Here is a 23,135-nt window from a genome sequence, read left to right as displayed (position 1 = left end):
TCAGACGAAAAATTGAAGGGGACACCAAAAAGACTCAGTCATCAAGGGGAATCATATTTCAATGCGGTATTTAAAAAAATGAAAACATCCACATTGAACACAATATTAGAATTTGAAATTCTAGAGTCAGGATCTGCCAACGCAGGTATCTGAGTGTGAAGTTCAGGAACGTGAGCAACACCTTACTTCTGCAGCGTGGTCTTGCCCTTCAGCAGGTGCAGACAAGCAACAATGTCGGAGGCGGGGCCAGCACTCCCGGGTTCCTTGGGAAACTCATCTGGCCTCTGGAATTATTTCCAGTGCCCCGTCCTGAGACACCCATCTAGGTGCCAGGTCCCCGCCTGCCAATGGATCTAGATAAAACTAGGCTGTGGGTGTTTGCAGGGAGGGTGGTCAGACCAGTCGGGAGAAAGGTGGGTCTATTTCCGAAACCTCGAGAGGCGTGGAAAAACTCCTGGCTCTGGTAACCCACTGGGCCCCTCCTCTACTTCTTCTCTACTTCTAGCTACAGCTGTGAGCTGAAGGCCCGGAGCAGGGCTGAGGCAGGGGTGCAGGGAACCGCAGACAGCAAGAATCAGGAAGGACCAGTCCTACTGGCTCCACGTTAAGGATGGGAGCCCGACCTTCGGAAGAACAAACGCCAGGGCTCCCTCAGAAGCCCAGCGAGGCCAGGGTGCTTCCAGGGCCCAAAGCCGGACATGGACAGAGGGGGTGGGGACTGTCAGTGTCTCATCCAGATGGATGGAAAATACTCAGTCAACAGTCTGAGGTCTAGAAGATGCTCACCTGGCATGCACAGCCAACCTGAAGCCCAGGGCTGGGTCAGGTTAATTAGGCACCTAAGCCTTGTTAATTAGCCTTAATCAGCCAGGACTCCAGTTTCTGCCTCCTGCCTTCCAACACCAGTGCCTGAGGTGGGGAGTGTGCAGGCGGCCAGGCCAGGAAAAATCAGGGGCCGAGGACCCCCCAGAAGCCACGGTGGGTTTTCCTTTCTGAGGTGGACCCTTATTAATCTGAATTCCTGATCTTAGGAAACAATGGTTTGTCTAAAGGGAGACAGGCATGTTTGGGAATGTGTTCCTACAAAACTGGCTGAACAGGAAACCCTTCTCAGGCCTGAAGCTGAGGAGAGGCCCGTGGTCTAGTAGGTTGAACCACGTGAAACTGCTTTTTTTCTAGTGGTTTTTACCTACAACCCCTTGCCCCACCCCACATATATACATGATTTTTCTCCACAGAGAGAAGTGATCTAGCAAGATGAGGCTGGCCCAGGAGCTCCAGGCCCATACATTTTAAAGTTAGAAGGACTTCATGCTTCTGGTAGGGAAGGGAGCATCGTCCTCAGTTCACGGTTGGGCTGAGGTCCACAGACAGGGAGAGACATTTGCAACGTCACACGACTAGTACGTGGGCAGCTCAGATCAGCACATTCCTGAGTCAAAGGCACAGGCTTAATGGAAGGAAGAGCTCAGGGTCAGGTTCTGCATTCAGAGGGGTCTGCCACACGGACACTTCACCCCTGATGCACACCACTCACAGCCACCCAGTTTCAGTATCTGCTGCTCTAGGCTTTGTTAAAAGCGAGCTTGAAGAGTTAGGGATGATCAGGAGGTGTCTCCCTCCTTGTGGGAGCTGAGGTCCCAACATGGGGATTGTAGAGCAAGAGTGTGGACAAGGTCAGGCCTACCTGCCCTTGGGGTGTGTCACCATGTCCCTGAGCAAGCGTGGTCTGAGGGAGGAGGGCTTTGTGAGGATGTCCGTACCATGACTCATATCCCAAGGGCCAGCAGACCCCTCCCAAAGATTCTTCCAGGAACTGGGTGGATTCCAGTCTCTAAACAAATAAGGCTCTGGGAATGCCTCCAGGAAACCAGAGACCCCAAACTGTCATCCTGATGCTGCTCCAACCACTTCCCGCTCTGAAAGCCAGCGATGACCGCCTGACAAGGGGGGGATTTGGAAGGCTGCTCGTAAACACCAGGTGCTACATACATGCAGGAGAACACATGCCTGACCCCAGTCCCTATGAATCATGCCAAGCCAACTCCCCATCGCTCCTTTTCTAGAAGGCAAACGAAGACACAGCAGCTGAGTCCTCTAGACACAAAGGGGGTGAGAACCACACTGTCAACTTGGGCAGTCTGTCCGAGTCTCGCCTGCTGGAGCCAGAGCCCCAGCCGCAAGCCTCAGCGGCCTGCTGACACTTACTCTCGGTGCCCTTGTGAGGGAAGCAGCTTTTACAGGAAGGGAATTTGAGACGGGTGAAGAGACAAGCCCGAGGTCAGACAGCAAAAGCAGAATAGGGAGCAGAGCCAACCTGCTCAGGTCTCACAGCCTGGTGCCCAACTCAGCCATCAGTCCAAGCAGCTTTCTAATTTCTCTCCACTTGGATCTTTGTCTTTAAGCATTTCCCCTTCTCCGTCAGCAAGGACATCAAATGTAGAAGGAAAATGACGTAATTTTGTAGAGGTCAGGAGGAAAGGTTAGCATTATTCCGAGTCATGAGAATGTGAGATACCATCACCATCACCATCACCACTACCAGACCCTCGGGATACTGAAGGACACAAAGTTAAGAGCACCCATCAAGGCCTCTTAGAAGTAACATACGAGATGTCTGGGGCATCTATTCAGCCCTGGAAGTGATCTGGATGCCCAAGGCTGTAAACAAAGAATAATCCTGTTCAGCATCAGCAGAAAGAGCCCACAGATCCAAGGAGAAGGTGCAGAGGGCAGGGTCTGTTTCCTTTCACCATCTCCCATGTAGCAAGCACCTGCCAAGAGCGAGAAAAAGTCTCAGAGGAAAGTGAAGAAGAGGGAAAAGGGAGGCCACTATCACCACTGCAGAGGTTTGAGCCCCAGGTTCAAGGCCTGATCCTGACCATGACCAAGGGAACCTGAGTGGACAGAAAGCAACTCAAACCTGTTACCATACAGGATCCTTATCCCAGCCTTGCCCCACAGGGAGAGTGTGGTGGGCAGGGGCCCATCAGAGAGAGACGGTAAGTCCTCCACCTGCACGGGAACTCTCACAGAAGAGTCTTCAGAATAACTCTGCTTCTGCCCTGGCAGGCCCAATTCTTCCCTTAGCAGAGTCCCAGCCTTCCCGTCTCCCCCGGATGGAGGAGTAAGAACTGGGTTCAAGCTGTCACTCAATGGCAAGTAGCTGCCATTCGGTTTATGCTGCACCAGTTACACTACCACTCCCAAGAAAGAGGGCTACAACCAACACAAGCACAAGTAGAAAATGAGCAAGGGAAAACCCGTGCCTCTCATACCACAGAGCACTGCCCAGAGCCAGCATGGTTCGGATCCAGCTGTAAGCTGTACCCCACAGAGGGCCATTTAATGGTTTACAGATGTGTTAGTGGCTTAGCGACTGGGGTGATGGACAGTGCAGGGGACGGCCGCAGAACAGACCGCCTGTGTCCCTCTCCCCACCAAGAACGAAGAAGGATCACTTGGCCGGCTGAACTGCTGGCTGGATTCACATGTTATCCCTCTGATCTGAGGAGTGGGGAACTGGGGCCCAAATGATGTCTTTCTTACATGTGGGCTTCACTGAACAAACAGAAGGAGAGGGGTGAGATGCAACAGCAGACCCTGGGACACAAGACCAATAGCGACTCTCCACCGAAGACCAGGTGGGCCCTGAACCAAAGTGCCAGTTGGACTCATAAAACAAGGAACGATTTGAAAACCAAGGTCACCCCTTACAATTCCCAAGGCAGGATGTCTACCAGTCACAGAGAGAGAGAGCAGTGACCAGATCTACCACTGGGACCAGCTCCCTGCTCTCCCCATCCTGGCACTCAGGCAGCGAGAGCAGGTTGGCCTCCAGTATCTCCCGAGGAACATTCCACGAGAAAACGGCGGAGCAACATTTAGACTTGAGGCAGGAGGAGCAGGACCTGAGGACTCTAGTCTCAATCAAGTAGTTGTCTCCCCACAAAGGCAACTGTTTACACTTGACACAGGAGGTCTCAGAGTGGGCAGAATAGTCAAGACATGCGTGAGAAAGCTCCAGAAGCAGCTCAACATTCAAGTCAAAGAAACAAATTCCAGAAAGCTCAGGGTTGGCCACTCTTGTCCTTTCTACCCAGCTCGTGGCCCAGAGCCCAGCATTAGGGGCTACCTGGGCACAAAGACCAGAGGCCGTGGTCAGGCCCCAGGCTGGGACTTGAAGGTTACAGTATGTTGGTGGCTCATGAAGCCCCTTACAGACATCATCGCCTCAGTACATCCATTTACGGAAGGTACTACTTACGGCTCCGTTTTATTTCAAGGGATTACAGCACGGAGGGCCTGGCTGAGGAACACCCCCACCCAGTTCCAATCCCAGGGTCCAGGACCCCCAACCCTGACAGAGATGTCTACCAACCAATTACATAACCCGAAGTCCACTATTTCCAGGGACTGGAGAACAGATCGAGGGGAGGAAAGAATACCTGAAGATCAGACAACAAAAGGGACAGAGAGAGGAACTTTGTCTCTGGCATCCCAAGAAACTTAATCATGGGACGAGCGTCTATTTGTATCAGAACTGGTCTGACCACGTCTGGGCCCCAGGTGGGAGATGCGTGCCATCAACAGGTGCTGGTTTCTTTCCTCCTTTGAGTTTTTCCAAAGGGAACAAGGACAGACAGACTCTGTTACCTTCTTGACTGCAACTCAACTGTATTTTCCGTAACTCCCGCCCCTCCCACCAGTTCTTGCTGAGGCAGCTCCCCCTACCACTCACTGGTAGGCTCCAATAAATAAGCTGGGAGGCCAGGAAGCGCAGGCAGGTCGTACGGGGTCCACCAACTCCCACGGCGCACGCTGGGGCACCTCGCCTGCAGTCTTCCAGCTGGCATGTAAGGGCTTAGGACACAGAAAAGCTCCTATCTCGCATCGAACAAGGCTCTGACTTATGGGTGCGGGGGAAGAACGTGGCAGAACGAAATCAATCACAGAACATTCAGTACTGGTGGGCTTGGGAAGGCTGCACTCGGGGCTAACTGAGGGACCCCGGGACTGGCTCTGGACATACACAGGAGGCTGAGGGGAGGGAGCAGCAGACAGATTTGGCTGAGTGACGCTGCAGGGTCACCCTAAAGGCGAGGAAGGCTGTGGAGGACGGGGGATGTGCATGCACCCCTCCCTCCCCTACACAGCCAGAGCTGAGGGACACAGCTCCTCTAGTGGACACGGGTCTGCAGGGCCCGAGACCCTCTGAAGTGGCCCTGCCTCCATCCCTTCCATCTTCAAAGTGCATTTTCAGTGCAAGAAGTAGGACTGGATCCCAGGGGGTCCAACTCTGAGAAAGGGCTGTGCCAGCCAGCTCCCCTATCTCTTCCTGCTCCCCCACAGCCCACCCCTGACGCTTTTCACGCTAAGACCAGAATTCTTGCTGGATCTCATAAGAGGCAGGCCTGTGTGTGTTCAGTTCAGCTCGACACAGTGGCACAGTGCTGTCCTGACTCTGGCCCTCTGCGTCCAGGTCCAGGAGCGTCCGCTCGGCAGGGGGCAGCGGCCCTGCTTGGAATGGGAGCAAGGCTGGCAGTCCAGGCCGCTCCTCCACAGTGCTGCTGCTGCTGGCCAGGCAGGAGTCCAGGTTGCTGGGGGTCTCTGTGCTGGAGCTGTTAGCCGGGGAGGTGCTGTGGGCGTGGCTGGGGGACACAAACCACCAAGGGTCCAACCGCTGCCGGTTGGCAGAGGGCCGGGGCCGAGGCAGAAACTCCAGGGTCTTGGGTCTCTCCAAGGTCGAGTTCTGCTGTGTGTTCCAGCGCCTCGGGGTTGGGGGAAAGACGACATTGGGGTCAGGGAGACGGGGGAATTCACCGGGGTCTCGGCTTGGGCTGGGGGTTTTCAACATTCCTGGTCAAAAAGACAGAGAGAGGCATCAGATGAGGGCAGCTTGTTTCCGGGCCAGGTACACGCTCCTCCATCCCTGCCCTGCCACAGCCCTGCCCACTCAGGATAACATGAACAACAAGTATTCCACGAGCATCTACTGTGTGCCCTGTAGTGTGTTGGGAAGCACTGGAGATATCACACAGTAGTGAACTAGAAGGTCATGGTCACCATGTCTGATAATGATAATGGGACATATGCGAGTTATGTCTGTAATCAAATTACTCAACGCAGATGTTGGCAAACTACAACTCGTAGGCCAGCCACCTGTGTTTGTGAATACAGTTTAGTGGCCCACGGCCACACCCACTGCCTTCTTTCCCACTGCAGCAGCAGCAGCAGCAGCAGCGCGGAGCAGTGACACCTGAAACCATATGACCCACAAAGCCTGAAATATTTACTATCTGGCCCTTTTCCAAAACTCTTCACTGCCCCATCACTTAAGAAAATGTCTGTTCATTCACATCTCATCCCTTTAATAAACATGGGATGGGAACAGAGCTAGGTGTCAGAAATTTAAAATAGATGAGTGGTACAGAGTTCTCTATCTTTAAAGAGGTCACATATTTGTGTTTACCAACAAAAAAAAAAATCTAAAGGGGGAGGGACAGCTGAATGGTCAGACACCATGCTCATTCACAGGCAAATCTTGCTGGAAGGTTATGGCCAGCCCCTCCTACTAGATGAGAGTCGGACCCAGGTCTCCTGGGGAGGAAGGGACAGTGATGGAAAAAACCTAGGATGGGTGTATGCACGCCCAGGTGTCCCAGGTGTCCCATGGAGATGGCAGGCCTTTGTACAAGCACAGCAATTTACCAGGACATACCTCCGCTTCCGAACAGTCAGCCGTGAGTAAGGGGTGAGTGATGAAGGGCATGAGGCATGGGCGGAAGCTTGTCTTATGGGCGTGCCCGTGCTAATGCTATAATGACAGGAAAGAGCACAGCTACGTGGCACAAAATACCCCTCCTAGGTTCAGGGCAGGATTCCTTCCAGTCACCTCAGTCTCCTCTGCCGGGAACAAGCAGAGCTAGACCCCTGCCCTTCCTGTACCCTGACTGGCTCTATGCGCCTGGGGCACTGCAGAAGCACGGCACCGCGTGTTCCAAGACCCAGGGCCCGAACGTCCACAGGAGTCCTGGCTCTGATCCTTCCTAACACCTGCCAGTCCTCTTCTGCTCCTCAGGAAAGGCCCCCTGACACAGGGCACAGACAGAAATTGGCCACTTCCTCCACCCCAGATCAGCCTGTTTTGATCAGCTGAGTCAGAGGGGGAATGGAGCTCACCCCAGCGTCTCTCCTCCTGGGGGAGGCACGGAGGCAGGAAGGAGAACAGAGGAGGAGGGCAGGACTCACCTGCTCCCGGGCTGGGGCTCAGCCCGTTGCTAGAAGGGCTTTTGCTGGCTACCAGGGCCACTGGCTTGAGGGCCCCATCAGAAGGAGTCCGCCGGTGACCGCTGGGCTGCGTGGGGGCCGTAAGGGTGACATGGGTGGGAGTCAGGGATTGGTTAGGGTCTCGTTTGAAGCGCTCCACTCGGACGTTGACCAAGGGGTTGTGGGTGCGGGGGGTCAGGGGCGGGGCCTCCACTGGGCTGACAGGCATCTCGTAGACCACGATCTCGTCGCTGTCCGAACGCAGGAGGGAGCGGGTGGAGTTGCACTCGGAGATGGAAGAGAGAGACAGCAGTGTGAGGGAGGCGGAGGGGTCTCCGAGCAACAGCATGGGCTCTTCCTTCTTGAAGAGCTTCCGGGATGGGGGGCTGGTGCTCCGACGAGGACGGCTGGCCCTCTGAAAAAGACCTTCACGCCTCTTCTTCTCCTCCCGGGCCGGTGGCTCAGGCTCCTCTGGGAGAGGCAGCTGGCACTTGCCAGCTTCCAGCAGGTCAAACCCTAGGCCTGTGGCTGCGAGAACAGCCCCACAGCCAAGCAGAGCCACCTCACAGCGGCGGTGGTGGGTGCTGCCCCGCTTGAGGCTGTTGGTCGGCGTCAGCTGAGGGGTACTGGTGGCTGAGTTGACCGGGGTGGGCTCCTCGTGGGCTCCGTCACTGGAAGGGCCATCCCCGTCTTCCCCACGAGGGAATGGGATACAGAGGTAGGACTGGTTGGGCGAGTGCTGTGGGCGATTCTCCCCACTCCCTGGGCCTTCGCTGTCTTCATCCTCTGTGAGGATGAGATGGGTAGGCAGGAAATAGAAAAGGGGAATGTAGCAGCAAGAAAAAGATTCCGGTCCTTCCTCCCACACCCAGGCCTCCTGGCACAACAGTGTCAGGTACACTAAGTCTGATTGGTGGGACAAAGGCCTGGGCACTGAACCAACACTTTACCCTCCAACACTCAACTGTGACCAACGAGAAATCGCTCTGCATTCCAGAGCCTGCTTCCCTATTTGCAGAGAGGGGACCGCTGACTTGCTCCTTCTCTCACAGGGACCCTCGACACAAGAAGCACAGTGAGTTTTTTAGAGCATTGGATAAAACAGAAATATCCCTGGTTTTTCTGTACCTTGGCATTGCAAGGGACCTTGGACTTGGAGAATGATAGCCTAGACATTTGTCTTAGGACTGGACTCCTGCAAAGGACTGGAATCCCCTACAGGAGTGAAGGCCAATTTACTCCATAGACTGACCTACTACGACCTTGGAAATGTAGAGAAATAAGAGGACTATCCAAGAGCGAGACTGGAGAAGACCTTACCCATTCGGTAATCAGGGGCAACGTTACAAAGTTTCCTTAAGAGGAAGACTGTGGCATCTTCTACCAGCATCTCTTGTTTTATGGACTCCCCACTACAATTCCAGGAAACAGACCCAGAGAAGGGAAATGCCTAATTCAAGGCCTCACACTCTTGCACTGCCCTAAGGAGACTATAACTGGCCCCTTGGGATAGAAAGTCAAGGGCAGGCTTCATGGCAACAGTAGTGCTTTGGGAAGATTCAATGAAATGGGACAGACTAAAAGGAAATAAGGTGGGGGCAGAAATCTGCGTAAAAGAGGAGATGACCCCCATGAAGTTACATGAGGGCTTTAAATAGTCCTAGAAGCTTGGCCAACAACTTTCTGAGAGAACGGGGACAGAGTCAGGACAAGGGCAATGCTTACCCATCTCCATAAGGCTGGTGAACCCCGGCAGGGCTGGGCTACTTCTTGGGCCCTTTCCCAGGTTGGGGGCACTGGATGACCACTGTTTGTACCCATCTACCAGGGACTTGAGGCTAAATAAGGGAAAACGAGGAAACTGTTAATATTGGCTACTTCCCTTACTCCACCCTCAGTTTTAGGGGTCTGTGGAAATGTGTCTACCTTAATTACATCCAAGCCCAAGAGCCTGGGGTACAGGCAACAAACCTTACTGAGCCCACCTGCTTCATTAACAAAAGTGCACATGCTGCAGAGAGACAGAAGCAGTGGCAGGACCCCCCCCCTCCCCGCATGCTGCCTGGGGCTGTGCCAGGATCTGACGGGGGGGCTGGAAAGAGGACGGAAGGAGCAAGAGCACCCGGCACCTGCCGGGGTCTTGCACCAAATGCAGCACACTGGTGACATTAGAAACACTGCAATGCAGAAACTTGCAATGCAAGCCAAGCACCGGGCGGACAAGCCAGCAGAGATGCACCGGGTCACTCCACTCACATCATTTCTTGATTTCTCCTTCCAAGCTTATGGCATGCTTAGGCAACTTTCAAAAACAAAACTCAGCGAACAAAGCTGCACCCACCCAGTGCACTTTGGGACAGACCTATGTGGGGAGCCGGTAAGGCTACATTTGACCCCTTGGTTTGTCTAGGGCTGGAGGGCAAAAGGACAGGAGCTCACTTTCAAATCCCTGTAATCAGCCACACTAGCAAGCTGGAAACACCTGGACACAGTCTTGGACGCCACTAACCCCCTTATAAACTGAGGAAATCAGGGGCCCAAAAGCACTGGTCTTTTCTCTTGAGAATGAAAGGAAGGACAGGAATCTATGATATGACTGCCTTAAAAATACCAGGATTATAACCAGAGGTGGCTCTCATTTTAGGGCTGGAGAGAGCCATTCACCTAAAGTACACTCTTCCAGGGCTATCTTGAGGGACAGAGAAGGGCCAACTTTTTCCTTGACTTCAGATCTCTGTTTCAAGTGCTATCACAAATACCACCGAATTAAAGTACATTCCAAACTCCAGTGGTGTAAACCACAATACACCGCCAGAGAGATAAGCATGCTGCTAAATCCCTAAGCCTGGGACTTCTAACTGGTAATCTCATAACACAGCCCCCAGCTCTGGATCCAAGGAAATCCAGATTAGCAAAGTCAGAGCCAGCCCTACAGACCAAAGGATAAAAAGCCCAGCACTATCTCCCTAAAACTAAGGGCACCCCAACAACAGGAGGGGCCAGAGAAGTGAAGAGCAAGGTAAAGTCAGACCAACACAGGAATTTTCCCAAGGTGCACGATGGTACTGCTAAAAAAAAAAAAAAAAGGTTAGCAGAGCCTGGCAATAACGAGGCTTGATTCTACCGGGTGTGCTGTGAGAACAACGACATGGGAGGGGGAGTACTGGCAATACATCTGAAAGGGTGGAAATTCGACTCACCCCAAGTGGAAATGTGGAGATTCTGATGGGGTACTTAAACCATTAGCTTTCTCACGTCTCTGAGGGGATCTTCAACGAATAAAAAGGATCGACATTGGGCAGCAGCGGGGGCATCCAGCTCAGCCTCTCCCGCATGAGACCCCTCAAGGCTGGACTGGAACCACGTGACCAGCCACCCTCCCCTTGCCCAGTCAGCAAAGCTCACGCGGTGAAGGGATCATTACCAGATGGCCCTGCTAGAGATGCCACAGCCCAGGCAGGGCCTCCCAGTCCCTGGGACACAAGTCCCTGAGCAGCCACAGAGTAGTTCCAGGAGCCTTTGAACTCACAGATACCCGAGCTATCTGCAGACAAGTACATGTTTCCTACAAATGTGGACAATATTTTTTAAAGTATGAAGAGCCAAATCCACCTAACCTTACTAAATTCAACAGAGCTTTATGTCATTACATATTTTATTTAGCCAATAGGCAGTAAATTTAGAAATATTGTCCTATAGAAGCTCTCAAAAACTTCTGACATTAAAGAGGTCTTTCACTCGAGACTCGGTGGAATATATTTTATTTCTTCAAGAGGAAATTGAGAATCATTCACATATTTTGAACAGATTCAAGCGTTTTGAGGGCAAATCTATGTAAGGAGGAAGAAAATCCCAAAGTTCATAACTTTATAATGCAAAATAAACTTAAATGTATTAGCAAGACAAAAAAAAACAACCCTTTATGTGAGGCTGAACCGCAGAAACTATGGGGATCCGTAGCCAACCTGCTAAGTCTCATCTGCAATCACACTAATGTCAGAAACATCATGGATTCAGGGTGACTGAGCTCCTTCTGGGCCCCGGCTCACCGCTACAGTAGCCTAGGGCTCCTGCAGAACTTAGCGCAGCAGAGCACCCTGCCCTCCCTAGAGCGCTCAATCCCTGGATCCTTACACGGCGCAGGTAGTTTGCCCCACCTATCTAAATTTTCTACCCCAACGTCTCTAGTGAGTTCCAAAGCCTGGCTTCGAACAGTCAGTTCTTTAGGGAGCAAACAGTTATTCTCACCTTTGGCTCACATCTGACATAGGGGAACAGAATTTGGACATGAAATTTTAGTGTTCAGAGGAATGCCAAGGCCAATGACAGGTTCAAGGCATCTATAAACCTAACATTCAACTTAGAAGCTCTTCAGAAAGCCACTAGAAAGAAGCTGAATGCTGCTTATATTCACACAAGGAAAAGTAAAAAAAAAGCCCACATGGTTCTAGATTCTAAAACCAAGAGTAAGAAGTATAAATTATTATGTTTGTTCTTCAGGTATGAAACTGAATTGCATTAGAAGCACGGAAGAAGCAAAGCAAATATTTACACTATTTGGAAGGAAGAAGCATAGCAAATGCTTACTATGAGCCAGCTAATCTTCTCTGGCACTTCACAAAGATGAACTTATTTATTCCTCCAACTCCATGAGATGGGTATGGATATAATCCCCATTTATAAGAAAACATAAAGTCCCACAGCTGGCACGACCAGGATTCGAGAGCCAGGGATCCTGGGAGCCAGGATTCGAACCCAGGCAGGCCAGGGTCAGCATCCAAGCTCTTCACTACTGTACAACAGTAACTGGCCTCTGAGGGTCAGACACTGGCGGGGGATACAAGGCCACAGAGAGAACACAAGCACACCTAAGGCACCAAGATGTGCTCTGTGCTTTGCCCAGGGCGGTGCTCACACCTGTCAGTGTGGCCAAGGGTGGGGCCTAGAATAATCCAGTGGTCCTGGAGTTCTAACAAGGGCTGGATTATTCTGCCTGCCCCAGCTTGGGTATGAGCTTCCAGTCAAGAGAGACCCATAATCCACTCCTCCTCCTATTTCCTCGGAGCAGATGTTTTAAGGAGGAGAGCCGGATATAAATACAATACTCAGGTCGAACACCATACATCCAGTTCATGCTTAGGGTACTTGCTACTCTGAGGAGGACACCTCCAGGGGTCGGTCAACTCACTGGGCTAGATTCTGCCCAATACCTGTTTTTCTCTTGCATCTCATCCATGGTCTGAGGCTGCTTCTGCATGGCTACAGTGAAGGTGCGTGGGCTCACAAAACCAAAAATGTTTGTTATCTGGCTCTTTATGGATAAAGCTTGCCAACCCCTGTCCTAAAAGGTTCCAGGGGAAAGAAGATTGGCAAACTGGGTTGTAAAGAACAAGAAACTTATAATTTCTCAGAAAGAAGTGAAATACAACAGAGAACAAGGTATTTCGCATCATAGTTTTAAAAGGGTGTCCTGTCTTTAAATGAGAACTCCCCATCACCCGGCTCTTACCCTTCGTCTCCTGAGCCAAGCTCCTTCTGACCAAGTGTGCCTGGTCCCCACGTCCGGCCCTTCTTCTTGGAAGCCCTTTTCTCCTCTTCCTCCCCTTCCTCCTTTGGGATGACTGAGCTCCGGCCCCAGGTTTTGCTGCTTTCACCTGGTGTCACTGCGAAGAACAAAGGTTAGATGGGATCTGTCTGGCCCCACCCTGCCCTCCCAAACTAGCCTCTACCCAACCAGACACACACACACACACACACCCCCTCTGGAGCTCCTGGGAAGAAGTTAGGCTTCTTCAAAAACTCTGTGCTTGAGTGGAGCCTCCCAGCAAAGTAATGGAGCTCTCGGCCACCAATCATTTAGCATATTCTCCAAGTACCAGACATGGAAACATTTCCTAGCTTCTCATAAATCTGATACAAAGCTGGAGCTTGGGCCAGCCAGAGCTCAGAGCGCCCAACAGATCTGATTTAAAGAATCTGTTTCATTGGGTGGAACTGGATTGTGGGGTGGGTGGTAGAATAAAAAGATAAGAGTAAGGAAGATGTGGAAGTGTAGCAATTTGGTAAGAAAAGTGTTGGAAAGGAAGAAAATGAGGGTTTCGAGACTGCGGAGAAGGGAAGTCAGGAGTAGGAGGGCAGGGGAAGGAACAGGCCTAGAGGAACATAATAGATGAGAGGGGAAGAACGTTCTCCCAAAGCTGGTACTTCAGAGCATGGGCTGAAACCCAAATGCTGCAGAGACCTGGCTTATACATTAAGTGAGTGAAGTGAGTCAGCCACCCCAAACTAAAGAACTGAAGGAACAGGCAAAATACAGAGCATACATGCCACGAGTTCCACCCAACTACGGCCACCCGCACAGGGGAATCCGCTGATTTGATTTGATTTGATTTTTCAAGGAAAGCCAAAAGTCCAGGACTTTTTTGATGAAAAAACTAACTCATTGATAAAGGCACACACACATATGTGCATGTATGTGTTGTGTATGTACAAGTTCTTTTAGTAAATACCTCTGTAAAAGTAAAATTGGTCCAGATCTGATTCATCGTAAAATACTTGGCAAGTTTCCTTAGAACCCACACTTTGAAAACACCCTTCCCTGGGAAGCATGAACAAAAGAAACACAACAGTGCCCCGGATACGGCAGAGCACGAGAGGTGTCCAGGCTACGGTACCAAACTGTATCTACATCATACACCAGTTTTTAAATTGCTTTAGACCCACAGTACCTACAGACCCCTTTGCTGGTTTCTGCCTAAGAGCAGGAGGTAGAGGAGGCAGCAGTAAAGCTAATGAAGGGAGGCATGGAGGGGGGCTAAGGTTTGCGTACATATGTGCATGTAATACACATTGTCCAGGAGAGGTGGCAGAAGTTATGGATGGCGCAAGCCTGGACCAGTCGGTGGCTGGACAGAGTAGGGGACAGGTGCCCCTGGTGTGTTCTGGCCCCAACTAATCTGGGAGACAGTCTCACACTGGATGGCTCGAAGGCGAGGGATGATGGTGGGGCTTGCAGGAGGACTGGAGCGACTGCTGATGAGGCTCTTCCTTTTATCCATGGTCGGGGAGGCCTGGACTGTGAACTTGTGCTGGAAATCTGTTTGGGGGAAGACAAACATGTGCATTTGCACTAGAATTTTCTCACAATCACATTCCTCCGAGAAAACTGACACTTGCTGGCAGGCTGGAGGGACAGGCCCTCGTTTCCTGAGAAACTCCTTGTTCAACCAGGAAATGGTCTCTTTTGGAATCATCTCCTTTCCCCAAAAGATGGCAAGAGGCAAATGAACATACAAGGAGAAGGGCAATTCCTTATCTGAGTGAAAGTCATTAGGCAGTTTTCATAAATGCATACAGGTATAGCAATTACATATTTAGAACAGTCTTTTTTAGATCATGAGAGTAGTTGATTATTCTAGGAAACCTGACTTTAAATCCTTCTCTTCATATAATCTATTAGTGCACGCCACCTCTTCTCAGGGGGCCCAGATAAATGATTCTCACCAAGTACAGGCGGCTTTGTAGGTCGTAGGGACTAATGCTTGGTGGGAACCTAGGGAAGTGAGGGCACGGGGCCAGTGGGCCGCATTCTGAGGCGTCCAGAGCAGCTGCAGTGCGGCTCAGGCAGGGCACAGCCTACGGCTCTAAGTGCCGGCGAGTCATTCTCCTCACCTGTCACACAGGTACAGTAAGCACAGCTGCATGTTGGCACCTAAGTTCCTCCCCAGACCAGGGATGTCAAACTCATTTTCACCGGGGGCCACATCAGCCCTGAGGTTGACTTCAAAGGGACCAACATAATTTTAGGACTGTATCAATGCAATTACTCCTTAACTGGGGGCAAGGAGCTTAGCATTGCAGCCAGGCAGAAGCAAGGTACCAGGTCAGATAAAACAAGGTGGAGGGCCGGATCCAGCCTGAGGGCCTTGTGTTTGCCACCTGTGCCCTAGACAGTGATCTCCCGAAGGATGGGGGCTATTATTAAAGCCGGCATGCAGCAGTAGCTGCCACATGCTGGATGCTCAAGAAGTGTTTAGAGACTCTGTTTCCTGAAAAGAAAAAAAAGTACGACAAGGACACCAGTAAACGGGTCCCCTGAACACATTCACTGACTTCCACTAAATGAATTCCCTTGTCTGTACTTAAGCCATTTTTTAATTTTTAAAAATTGTTTTGAGAGAGAGAGAGAGAAAAGGAGAGTGAGAGAAACATCGATTTGTTGCATCCACTGACTTAATCTCTCACTGGCTGATTTTTGTATGTGCCCTGACCAGGGATCAAACTTGCAACCTTGGTGTATGGGGATGATGCTCTAACCAACTGAGCTACCTGGCTAGGGCTGGTTCCTTAACTTCTATTAAGCTTGCTTCCTGGGGCCTTAAGGACTTTAATCTACATACACACTTGAGCACCCATCTCCTTTCATGGGTACACTGTACCCCACAAGATTCTAATTCACAGTTTTATTTTTTTTTGCATTTTCCCAAGGGTGTGCCTACCACAAATGTACTTGTATTCAGCTGATGTGTTTCTGAAAAGGTATGTGTAAATCAAATTCTTATACATTAATCCTTCTTGAGATGAGTTATTTTGCAGAGACAAGCGTTCTTTTGCTTCACACGTACATAATCCGGAGTCTGTGTTGCCCCCAATCACTGGCTTCCTTCTCCCGGCGTGTCTAGCCAGGGACCATGCTTCTAGCAGCCTGGCCCATGCTTGCCTGTCAGGTCCGTCACCAGTTTGCCCTCCCTTCCTATTCTATGCGTAGTCTCAAAAATTCCCCTGGAGTAGGGTAGCTTCCACCAGGCCAGTCTTTCCACTGAATAGAATGGCGCTTCCCAAGCTGGCTCCCCATTGAATCTCAAGGTCCCTTTTCTCCAAGCTCAGCCCCTGGCTCCCAGCACCCCGCCACGCCAGCCCCTGCCTGGCTCCCACCTCCCAGCAGCCCCCGGGCACTCACCGGAAGGGAGGCTGATGCGGTTTCCATCCTTGAGCTTCAGCCGGCTCTTCCGGAACTTTCCCTTTCGTTTCTTCACCCGGGGCTTCTCCTGGCACAGCTGGTGGATGATGATGTTGAGCTCCCGTTCCAGGATGTCGATCTCCCGCTCGGCCAGCTCCTGCTCCCGGCGCCGCAGCAGCTCTTCCTGCGTCTTCTGCTGCAGTGCGGCCCGCGTCAGCTCCTCCTCCCAGGTGCGGAGCTCCTGCGGGGGCAGGACCGTCGGTCAGGGCCCCGGGGCCAGGGGCGAGGTCCAGCCTGGAGAGGCTCCCACAGTGCCCACACATCAAGTCCCCCACGGAGACGGCTGCACGCTAGTTAGCTGGTAAATGAGCCCCTGGCCCCCTGGTTGGTGGGAAAGGAAGGCTCTGAACAGCCACACTGAGGTTACAGCTCGAGTAGCCACAGGCCACACTGGGACTGATAGTTCCCAGTTGCTCCTTGATTACTGATTAAAATCGCCTGTGACTCAGGAAGAAAATGGGGGTTTGGGTAGAAAATATAATGTGTAGTTAAATTTTACAGACTTGGTTCTACTTTAATTTTTCCATCAAATAAGAAAATCATTTTTAAACCAGAAGTAACTTAATGTGATCTAGCTTAAAATGGGCCCACTGTAAACAAATCGCTCCCCCAGACATCCCCTAACATTCAAGTAAAAGTAAACAGACTTCCAGTGTGGCTGTTCAAATGGCATGTGCAGTTCACTCGGTGAGTGAATCCACTGAGGCAGGTGCTGGGAGCTCTCAACCTATCCTAAAGGAGAACCGTTTGCCCTGGGAAGATCGGGAGAGGTGAGAACGCAGCAGAGAGAAGAGAACGTTTCCTGACGTCTGTGCCAGGCACTTGCTCGCAAACCTCTTCCCTGTCTCCCCTTTTGCCCTCTCTGTAAAGTCATCAACGAACCCAGCATGGACTCCTGGGAAGAGGTGGGAGCTATGGCATCAGAAAACAGAAAACAGAGCAAAGCATGTGTATAAAATTTTAAAATAGGAACCCTAAACTGTTAACACTGGGTACTCCAGGCCTAGGACTGAAGTCGGGTAGGGAAAGGAGAAAATTGAAGAAGCTTTCGTGTCAATAACCTGAAAGAATCATGTCTACAAAGTGGGAAGTTTCTTTAATAAAGAAGCCAGGGCAACACTTCTGTGGATGAAACTTAAAATTCTCAATGACATGCTGCACTAGAAGTCATTCTGCACTAAACAAAATACTGTAGATAAGGAACCTAGAACTATATTTTAAAAAGTAGGTGAGCACGGATTGGGGAAGCCGAGCAGCAGGTAGAGAGCAGAAGAGAAAACAGTGATGGGAATAAAATATTCTGCAGGTTGGAGCTTTTCATTTGACTTGTCCTCCATTCTCAAGAGAATATCAAAATAACCATAAAAGTCACAGAAAGAAGAGAAATGAGAAGAAGTTTAGCACCTAGAGAACTGTCTGGTACCTGGGAAGTGCTCAGTAGCTGCAGAATAACTGTCAAGTCAATGAATGAATGAATGGGGAAGGAGATAGAAGACACTTTTATAAATGCAATCCTTCTTTATGGAACATAGATTCATCATCAGTATCTATAAGATGAGCTCGAACTTTTGAGCTTGACGAACTAAGCTCCAAAGAGATTCATTTACACCTTCCAGATCCTTGGCTTCCCTGTTCCACTACTTTGTTTTCATCATCAGGAAAACAAAAACACATGGAAGATTCAGAGAAGTTATTCCTGATTGGTTGATTTTGCTGCTAAATGGGAAAACTGAACAGTTGAAGACAGTGTCGGCCTTCCTAAGTCCGTTCTCCTGCGTGCTCCCGTGAAAGGGGTGGTTTGAGTCCAAGCCCTTTTCTTTCCAAGGGAACTCAAAGCCCAGTCCAGAGACCAGTCCGTGGTCACAGAACCTAGGAGCAGTAGGTTGAGCCGACCTGAAGAGTAGCTTGAATCACATAAGAAACCAGGACATTTACAGAGTACTCGCCTATGGCAGCACCTACCGGGAAGACCCTCACACATGGTAAATGCCCTTCTTGTGAAACACCTGTTTAGGGACCAACTTCACAGTATGCAACTCACATCTCCCACCTACAATAATGTAAGAGGAATCCCTCCAGAGAGAAAACTCACTATTCGTCTGGTCCTCGCTTGCCCAACTATGAGCCTTCTACTGAGAGGCACCACAGCATGGTGGTTAAGAGCAAGAACTCCTGCAAAGGCTGCCTGAATTGTGGCCTTGGGCATTTAGTATGGGCCTCATCAGTGATACAGAGCTACGAGCGCCCACATCTCAGGGTTGTATCACATAAGATAATCATTATCTTATTACATAAGATTATGTCAGAATTCATATAAATGACTTATAACAGACCATGGCACATAGAACATGCTCTACAAATGTTAGCTCTTAGGAGAATGGGTTTGACTTTTCCTAGTAACTACTTATTGACAAAATCCAACTTTCATTTTTCTTACTGGCTGGTACCCTTATAATTTCATCAATCAGAAGAAATAACCAACAGTCAGTGATTACACAATCCAAAAAAACCCAGCAACTCTGTGGTTCTTCTGTTTCGAATAGCATTTGTACTAAGAACAGCCTGCTTTAGTCATCCTGCTCACTGGCCAGTGCAGGTCGACCCTCTCTCCCCCGGATCCCTAAGCGTTTGTCAGAAGCTCACTCCATTTCCCTGCAGAAGGTTTGTTAACTTGTCAAACAGTACCAAGTTTAAGACTGCTACGTTGAATAAAGACTTCTTTCTTTTTTTTTTAAGATTTTATTTATCTATCTTTTAGAGGGGAAGGGAAGGAGAGAGGGAGAGAAATATCAATGTATAGTTGCTTCTCATGCATCCCCTGCTGGGAACTGGCCTGCAACCCAGGCATGTGCCCTGACTGGGAATCGAACCACCCTCCTTTGGTTTGCAGGCCCGCGCTCAATCTACTGAGCTACACCAGCCAGGGCATGACTTCCATCTTTTTAAATCAGCTCCAGAAATTATGTTTAAGTTATTCATTTAGGGAAACAACAACGACACTGGAAAGAGGATGGTTCTGGAATCAGAAGACCCAGGTTGAAGATTCTGTTCCCCTACTTACTAGACAAGTCACTGACCCTCAGCTCAGGTAAAAAAGACCACACCTGCCCTGCACATTGGTGGCAGAAGCCATAAGACTCCTGGATAAGACACATGAAAAGGTCTCATCAGACCTTTCAAGTGAAAGAACTGGGAAGTCACGAAGACATGTATAATTTTAGTTACTATTATTATCATATTGCTTCCTGAATTCCCATGGTGGGGAGTGGAAAGGGGAAAAGAAGTTAGCCAAATCTATGTATAGGCATCCCTCCTACCTCTTGCCGCAGCCCTTGGATTCAGTCCTGTCTCTGCAGTGCAGCAGCTTTGATTGGCTGCACCTGTGTGGACGCTCACTGCGCCGAGGGCACAGAGAGGGGCCCTTTAAGGAATGACCACCAAAACAAGCAGATGGATCTCGACTTGGCTACGTCTCGGAACTCCCCAGTTGGTTTGGGCTTTTGGCCCTTTTCATAAAAACATGAAAAATGCCAAACATTTTCAAACCCATGGTATTTTTAGCCCACACGCTATTTCTGATTCTGATACCCAAAGACACTGGCAAGATGTTCTGACAAATGTTTTCAACATTGGAGTGTCCGTCCCTGTATCAGGTTAACCTCTAGAAGTCTACTGCAAAACCAAGAAACCTTTCTAGAACCCTTTCATATTTTCAGCTGGGGAGGTGAGACACCACGCTGGCACTTGCCCAGTGGTACTGTCCTTCCAGTTTGGACAATGAAGACGCCGTGCTCAAGGAGAGCTTTGACCAATGACTCCCCTACTTATCCCTGCCACATCCCAAAAAGAAAGAGAAATTCTACACCACTTCAGGTCACACCTGAGGCCTGGGGAGTTCCTTCCACGCAGAGCCAGGAGGGAAAGAACCGCCCTGTTAGCACAAACCAAGCAGGAAGGTGGCCGTCCCAGGGTCAGTCCAGAGGTCCCAGCAGAGAAGGTCCACTGATTCAGTGCATGCCTTCGTCTTTTTTTCTTACCTTTTCTTTGGCCCTGAGTTGGTCAAACATCTCCTGAATCTCATGTTTCCAGTCATCCTGCAGGCAGTGGAAGGAGTCCTTGGGCATTTCAAAGAAACCAGACTCTTCTATGGTAGTTAGCTGGTCCAGGATATTTGTGAAGGATGGTCGTGAATGGGGGTCAGGATTCCAGCAATCTTCATGGAACACGTGAGCAGACAAAAAGCATAAATGGGCAGAGGCAAACTTAAGATTAGGATACTGTGTGAGGGCATTTCACAGAAAACTATCTCTCATTTTCCCCTTCAGGAAACAGAGACTGGGATTTAGGTCCACGAACGGACCTAGAAAGTAAAGCAAGGTGCTCAACATCATGATCATTAAGAGTAAATCTGCAAAGAAAACGCAGCCCCTCTGCACCCATCCAACAGTTACTGTGGATTTAGCACAAGAAAAGCAAGTCCAGAGTTCCCTTGCGTGAAGTTCACTACCACAATTTAGCAAGTTACCCATGATTCCAGTCCTCACAATGGGTAACTGCACCTTGGGATTCATGCCCCAAGCACTGGAGTGGGGGTTGGGAAAAGTGAATCCTTTCTACTCTGAGCTCAGCCCTAACTAATGGACTTCCGTTACCTATCCTGTCCACTTTGCCTCTCTCAGCTTAGGATTTCTCACTTGCAAAAGTAGAGGATTTGACTACATGTCTCTTAGAGCTCCTTTCTTCTCGAGTGCTCTTTATTTCTATGTGTAAGCCACCCGAGGTCCTGAAGCAAAAACTGCTATATGCCCTTAATTTGTATTAAGGAATAATATAATAAAATACTACAGTGATTCTCAACCTTTTTCATCTCATGGCACACATAAACTAATTACTAAAATTCTGTGGCACACCAACACATATTTTTTTTTTGCCTATCTGACAAAATAAATAGGTATAATTTTGACTCATTCACACTGGACGGCCCTTGTTGTGTTGGCTGTTGTCATTGTTTTATCTGACAATTTAAGGGAAAGGAGGTCAGTGCCCCTGACTAAATAGCAGGTATTGCATGTCTTAAAAATTCTTGCAGCACACTGGTCGAAAGCCGCTTTAGTACTGGACAGCAGGCTCTAGTTACTAAGTCGAGATCGACAGTCACTGGGGATGGGCAGAAGGGACATGACATCTAAGACATCAATGTGTCAGGGTGCTGACGTCGTCCTGGAGCAGCCCTTCCAACTGCCTACAGCATTCCTCCCTGAGTGACTGATCCTTCATCTCCTCTTTCAGTGACTGAGCCTGCAGACCTGGCCAGAATCGATCGAGCGCTGCTGGGAAGGTGAACTGCCTCCAGCTTTGTTCCGGCCAGGGATCACTTACCTTCCATGAGTTTGGCAAAAGGTTCTGGGCATGTAGAAGGGATGGGAAGGGCGAGCTTGTTCATGGCCACTCCATAAGCGACTGCTAAGCCATCGATTCCTCGGAAGGGCACCTCACCGGTCAGTAGCTCCCAAAGCAGCACCCCATAGCTAAGGAGAGGAAGAAGACAGGAGCCCCGTAATCCCCACAGAGGCAACTTCTCCGAAATAGCTCAGGGGGGCATCCCACATTCTCTCCAGCAGGTAGGGAGACTAACAGGATAGACACACTAATGTATTATGAAAGGGAGACCACACGGCCTGCCGGCTGAAAGCAAACCCTCTGGAGTCAGGCACACTTTGTTTCAAAGTCTGTTCCTCAAGTTCCTCACCTGTAAAGGGCCAGTAACACTAGTAGCCTCTCAAGACCATCATGAAATTAAGGGAGCTGCTCTGGTGTTTAAATCAGTGCTTAAGGCCCACGGCTAGTTTGTCTTTGTTATTGTTAATGTAATGAACTGGGAGAAGAGGGAGCCTGCCCCAAATACATTTTTCTGTTTTAAAAAAACTTCAGCTTTAGTCTCAAATATATATATTTTTAGCTTTAGAAAAGCAGAGTGCTGAACACTCCAAACACACAAATTTTTTTTTCCTGTGAAAAATTTCTTTACTGCCCACTAGGTTGAATAGATTCTTGCCCCCATCAGTGAGTCCTCTATCGACACCTCTGTCTAATTCAAAGGGGACAGCTTCACCAGGGTGGCCTGTGCCAGGGGACAGTGCCGATAGTCAGCTGTGAGCCTTCAGAGTCCCCTCTGCCACTGCAAATCCACGTACAGAATTTCTCCTCACAGGTCCTGGGAGTCACAAAGCTTAATGGAATAATTATTTAACAAATTCACAATCAGAACCAGACAAAATTATGGAGCCTTCAATCCTTCCAGGAATAAGTCAGACAAGAAAAAGCCAGGCCATGAACAGTTAGAACTGTGGCTCTCCTTATATTTCAACACAAACCTCAGAAATTTGACTACTCATCAATAGTTTACAACCAACAAGAAGTCATATTAATTAAAAATAAATAAACACAGTGTCTATTGTATCGTGGTAACTTGCATGTGCATGGTGCTATGCCATTTACAAACATCATCCTGAATCCCAACCACAAACCTGCAAGATGTTTCATCCCCATTTTGCAGATGAGCAAAGTGAGTTTTAGATAGGCTTAGCAGCTCAGTTTTAAGGGTGTACGTGAAGTAATTCATCCAGACCCTGGACCGACTTTCAATTCTTTCTCTCTAGAATGCCCTTCTACCATTTCTCCATCTTTCCCTCTAACAGTCTAATAGTCTTTCAAGATTTGACTCAAATGCACCACCATTTATTCATTTATTTTAAACATCTACTAAATATTTATTAGGCATCAAGCTCAATGCCAGGTACTAGGATATAGGATGGAAGACAGAGATCTAATCCATGAAGAGATTAGT

The 23,135-nt window shown here is 49.6% G+C and overlaps 1 protein-coding gene across 3 annotated transcripts in view; it reads right to left on the bottom strand.

Annotated features, from left to right (window-relative positions):
* Positions 1 to 3,531: 3,531 nt before the first annotated feature.
* The window catches only part of MAP3K9 (mitogen-activated protein kinase kinase kinase 9), a 69,127-nt gene continuing 49,523 nt past the window's right edge, over positions 3,532 to 23,135 (bottom strand). For 2 of the 3 annotated variants that reach the window (XM_037031260.1, XM_037031259.1), the window contains exons 4-11: positions 21,668 to 21,816; positions 20,326 to 20,501; positions 16,229 to 16,469; positions 14,243 to 14,365; positions 12,779 to 12,932; positions 8,995 to 9,107; positions 7,252 to 8,055; positions 3,532 to 5,859 (exon numbers count right to left, since the gene is read on the bottom strand). In XM_037031260.1, the coding sequence (XP_036887155.1) occupies positions 5,375 to 5,859; positions 7,252 to 8,055; positions 8,995 to 9,107; positions 12,779 to 12,932; positions 14,243 to 14,365; positions 16,229 to 16,469; positions 20,326 to 20,501; positions 21,668 to 21,816 (2,245 nt within the window). In that variant the 3' untranslated portion in view covers positions 3,532 to 5,374. Of the gene's footprint in view, positions 5,860 to 7,251; positions 8,056 to 8,994; positions 9,108 to 10,469; positions 10,539 to 12,778; positions 12,933 to 14,242; positions 14,366 to 16,228; positions 16,470 to 20,325; positions 20,502 to 21,667; positions 21,817 to 23,135 lie in introns of all 3 variants that reach the window. The other variant, XM_037031261.1, reaches the window with a different exon arrangement.

The sequence above is a fragment of the Sturnira hondurensis genome, unplaced genomic scaffold, assembly GCF_014824575.4.
Source record: "Sturnira hondurensis isolate 20B ecotype Veracruz unplaced genomic scaffold, ASM1482457v3 Scaffold0021143, whole genome shotgun sequence".
NCBI classification, from domain to species: Eukaryota; Metazoa; Chordata; class Mammalia; order Chiroptera; family Phyllostomidae; genus Sturnira; species Sturnira hondurensis.
The sequence above is the reverse complement of the archived record's forward strand: the minus strand, read 5'-3'. Positions and strand labels throughout refer to the sequence as shown.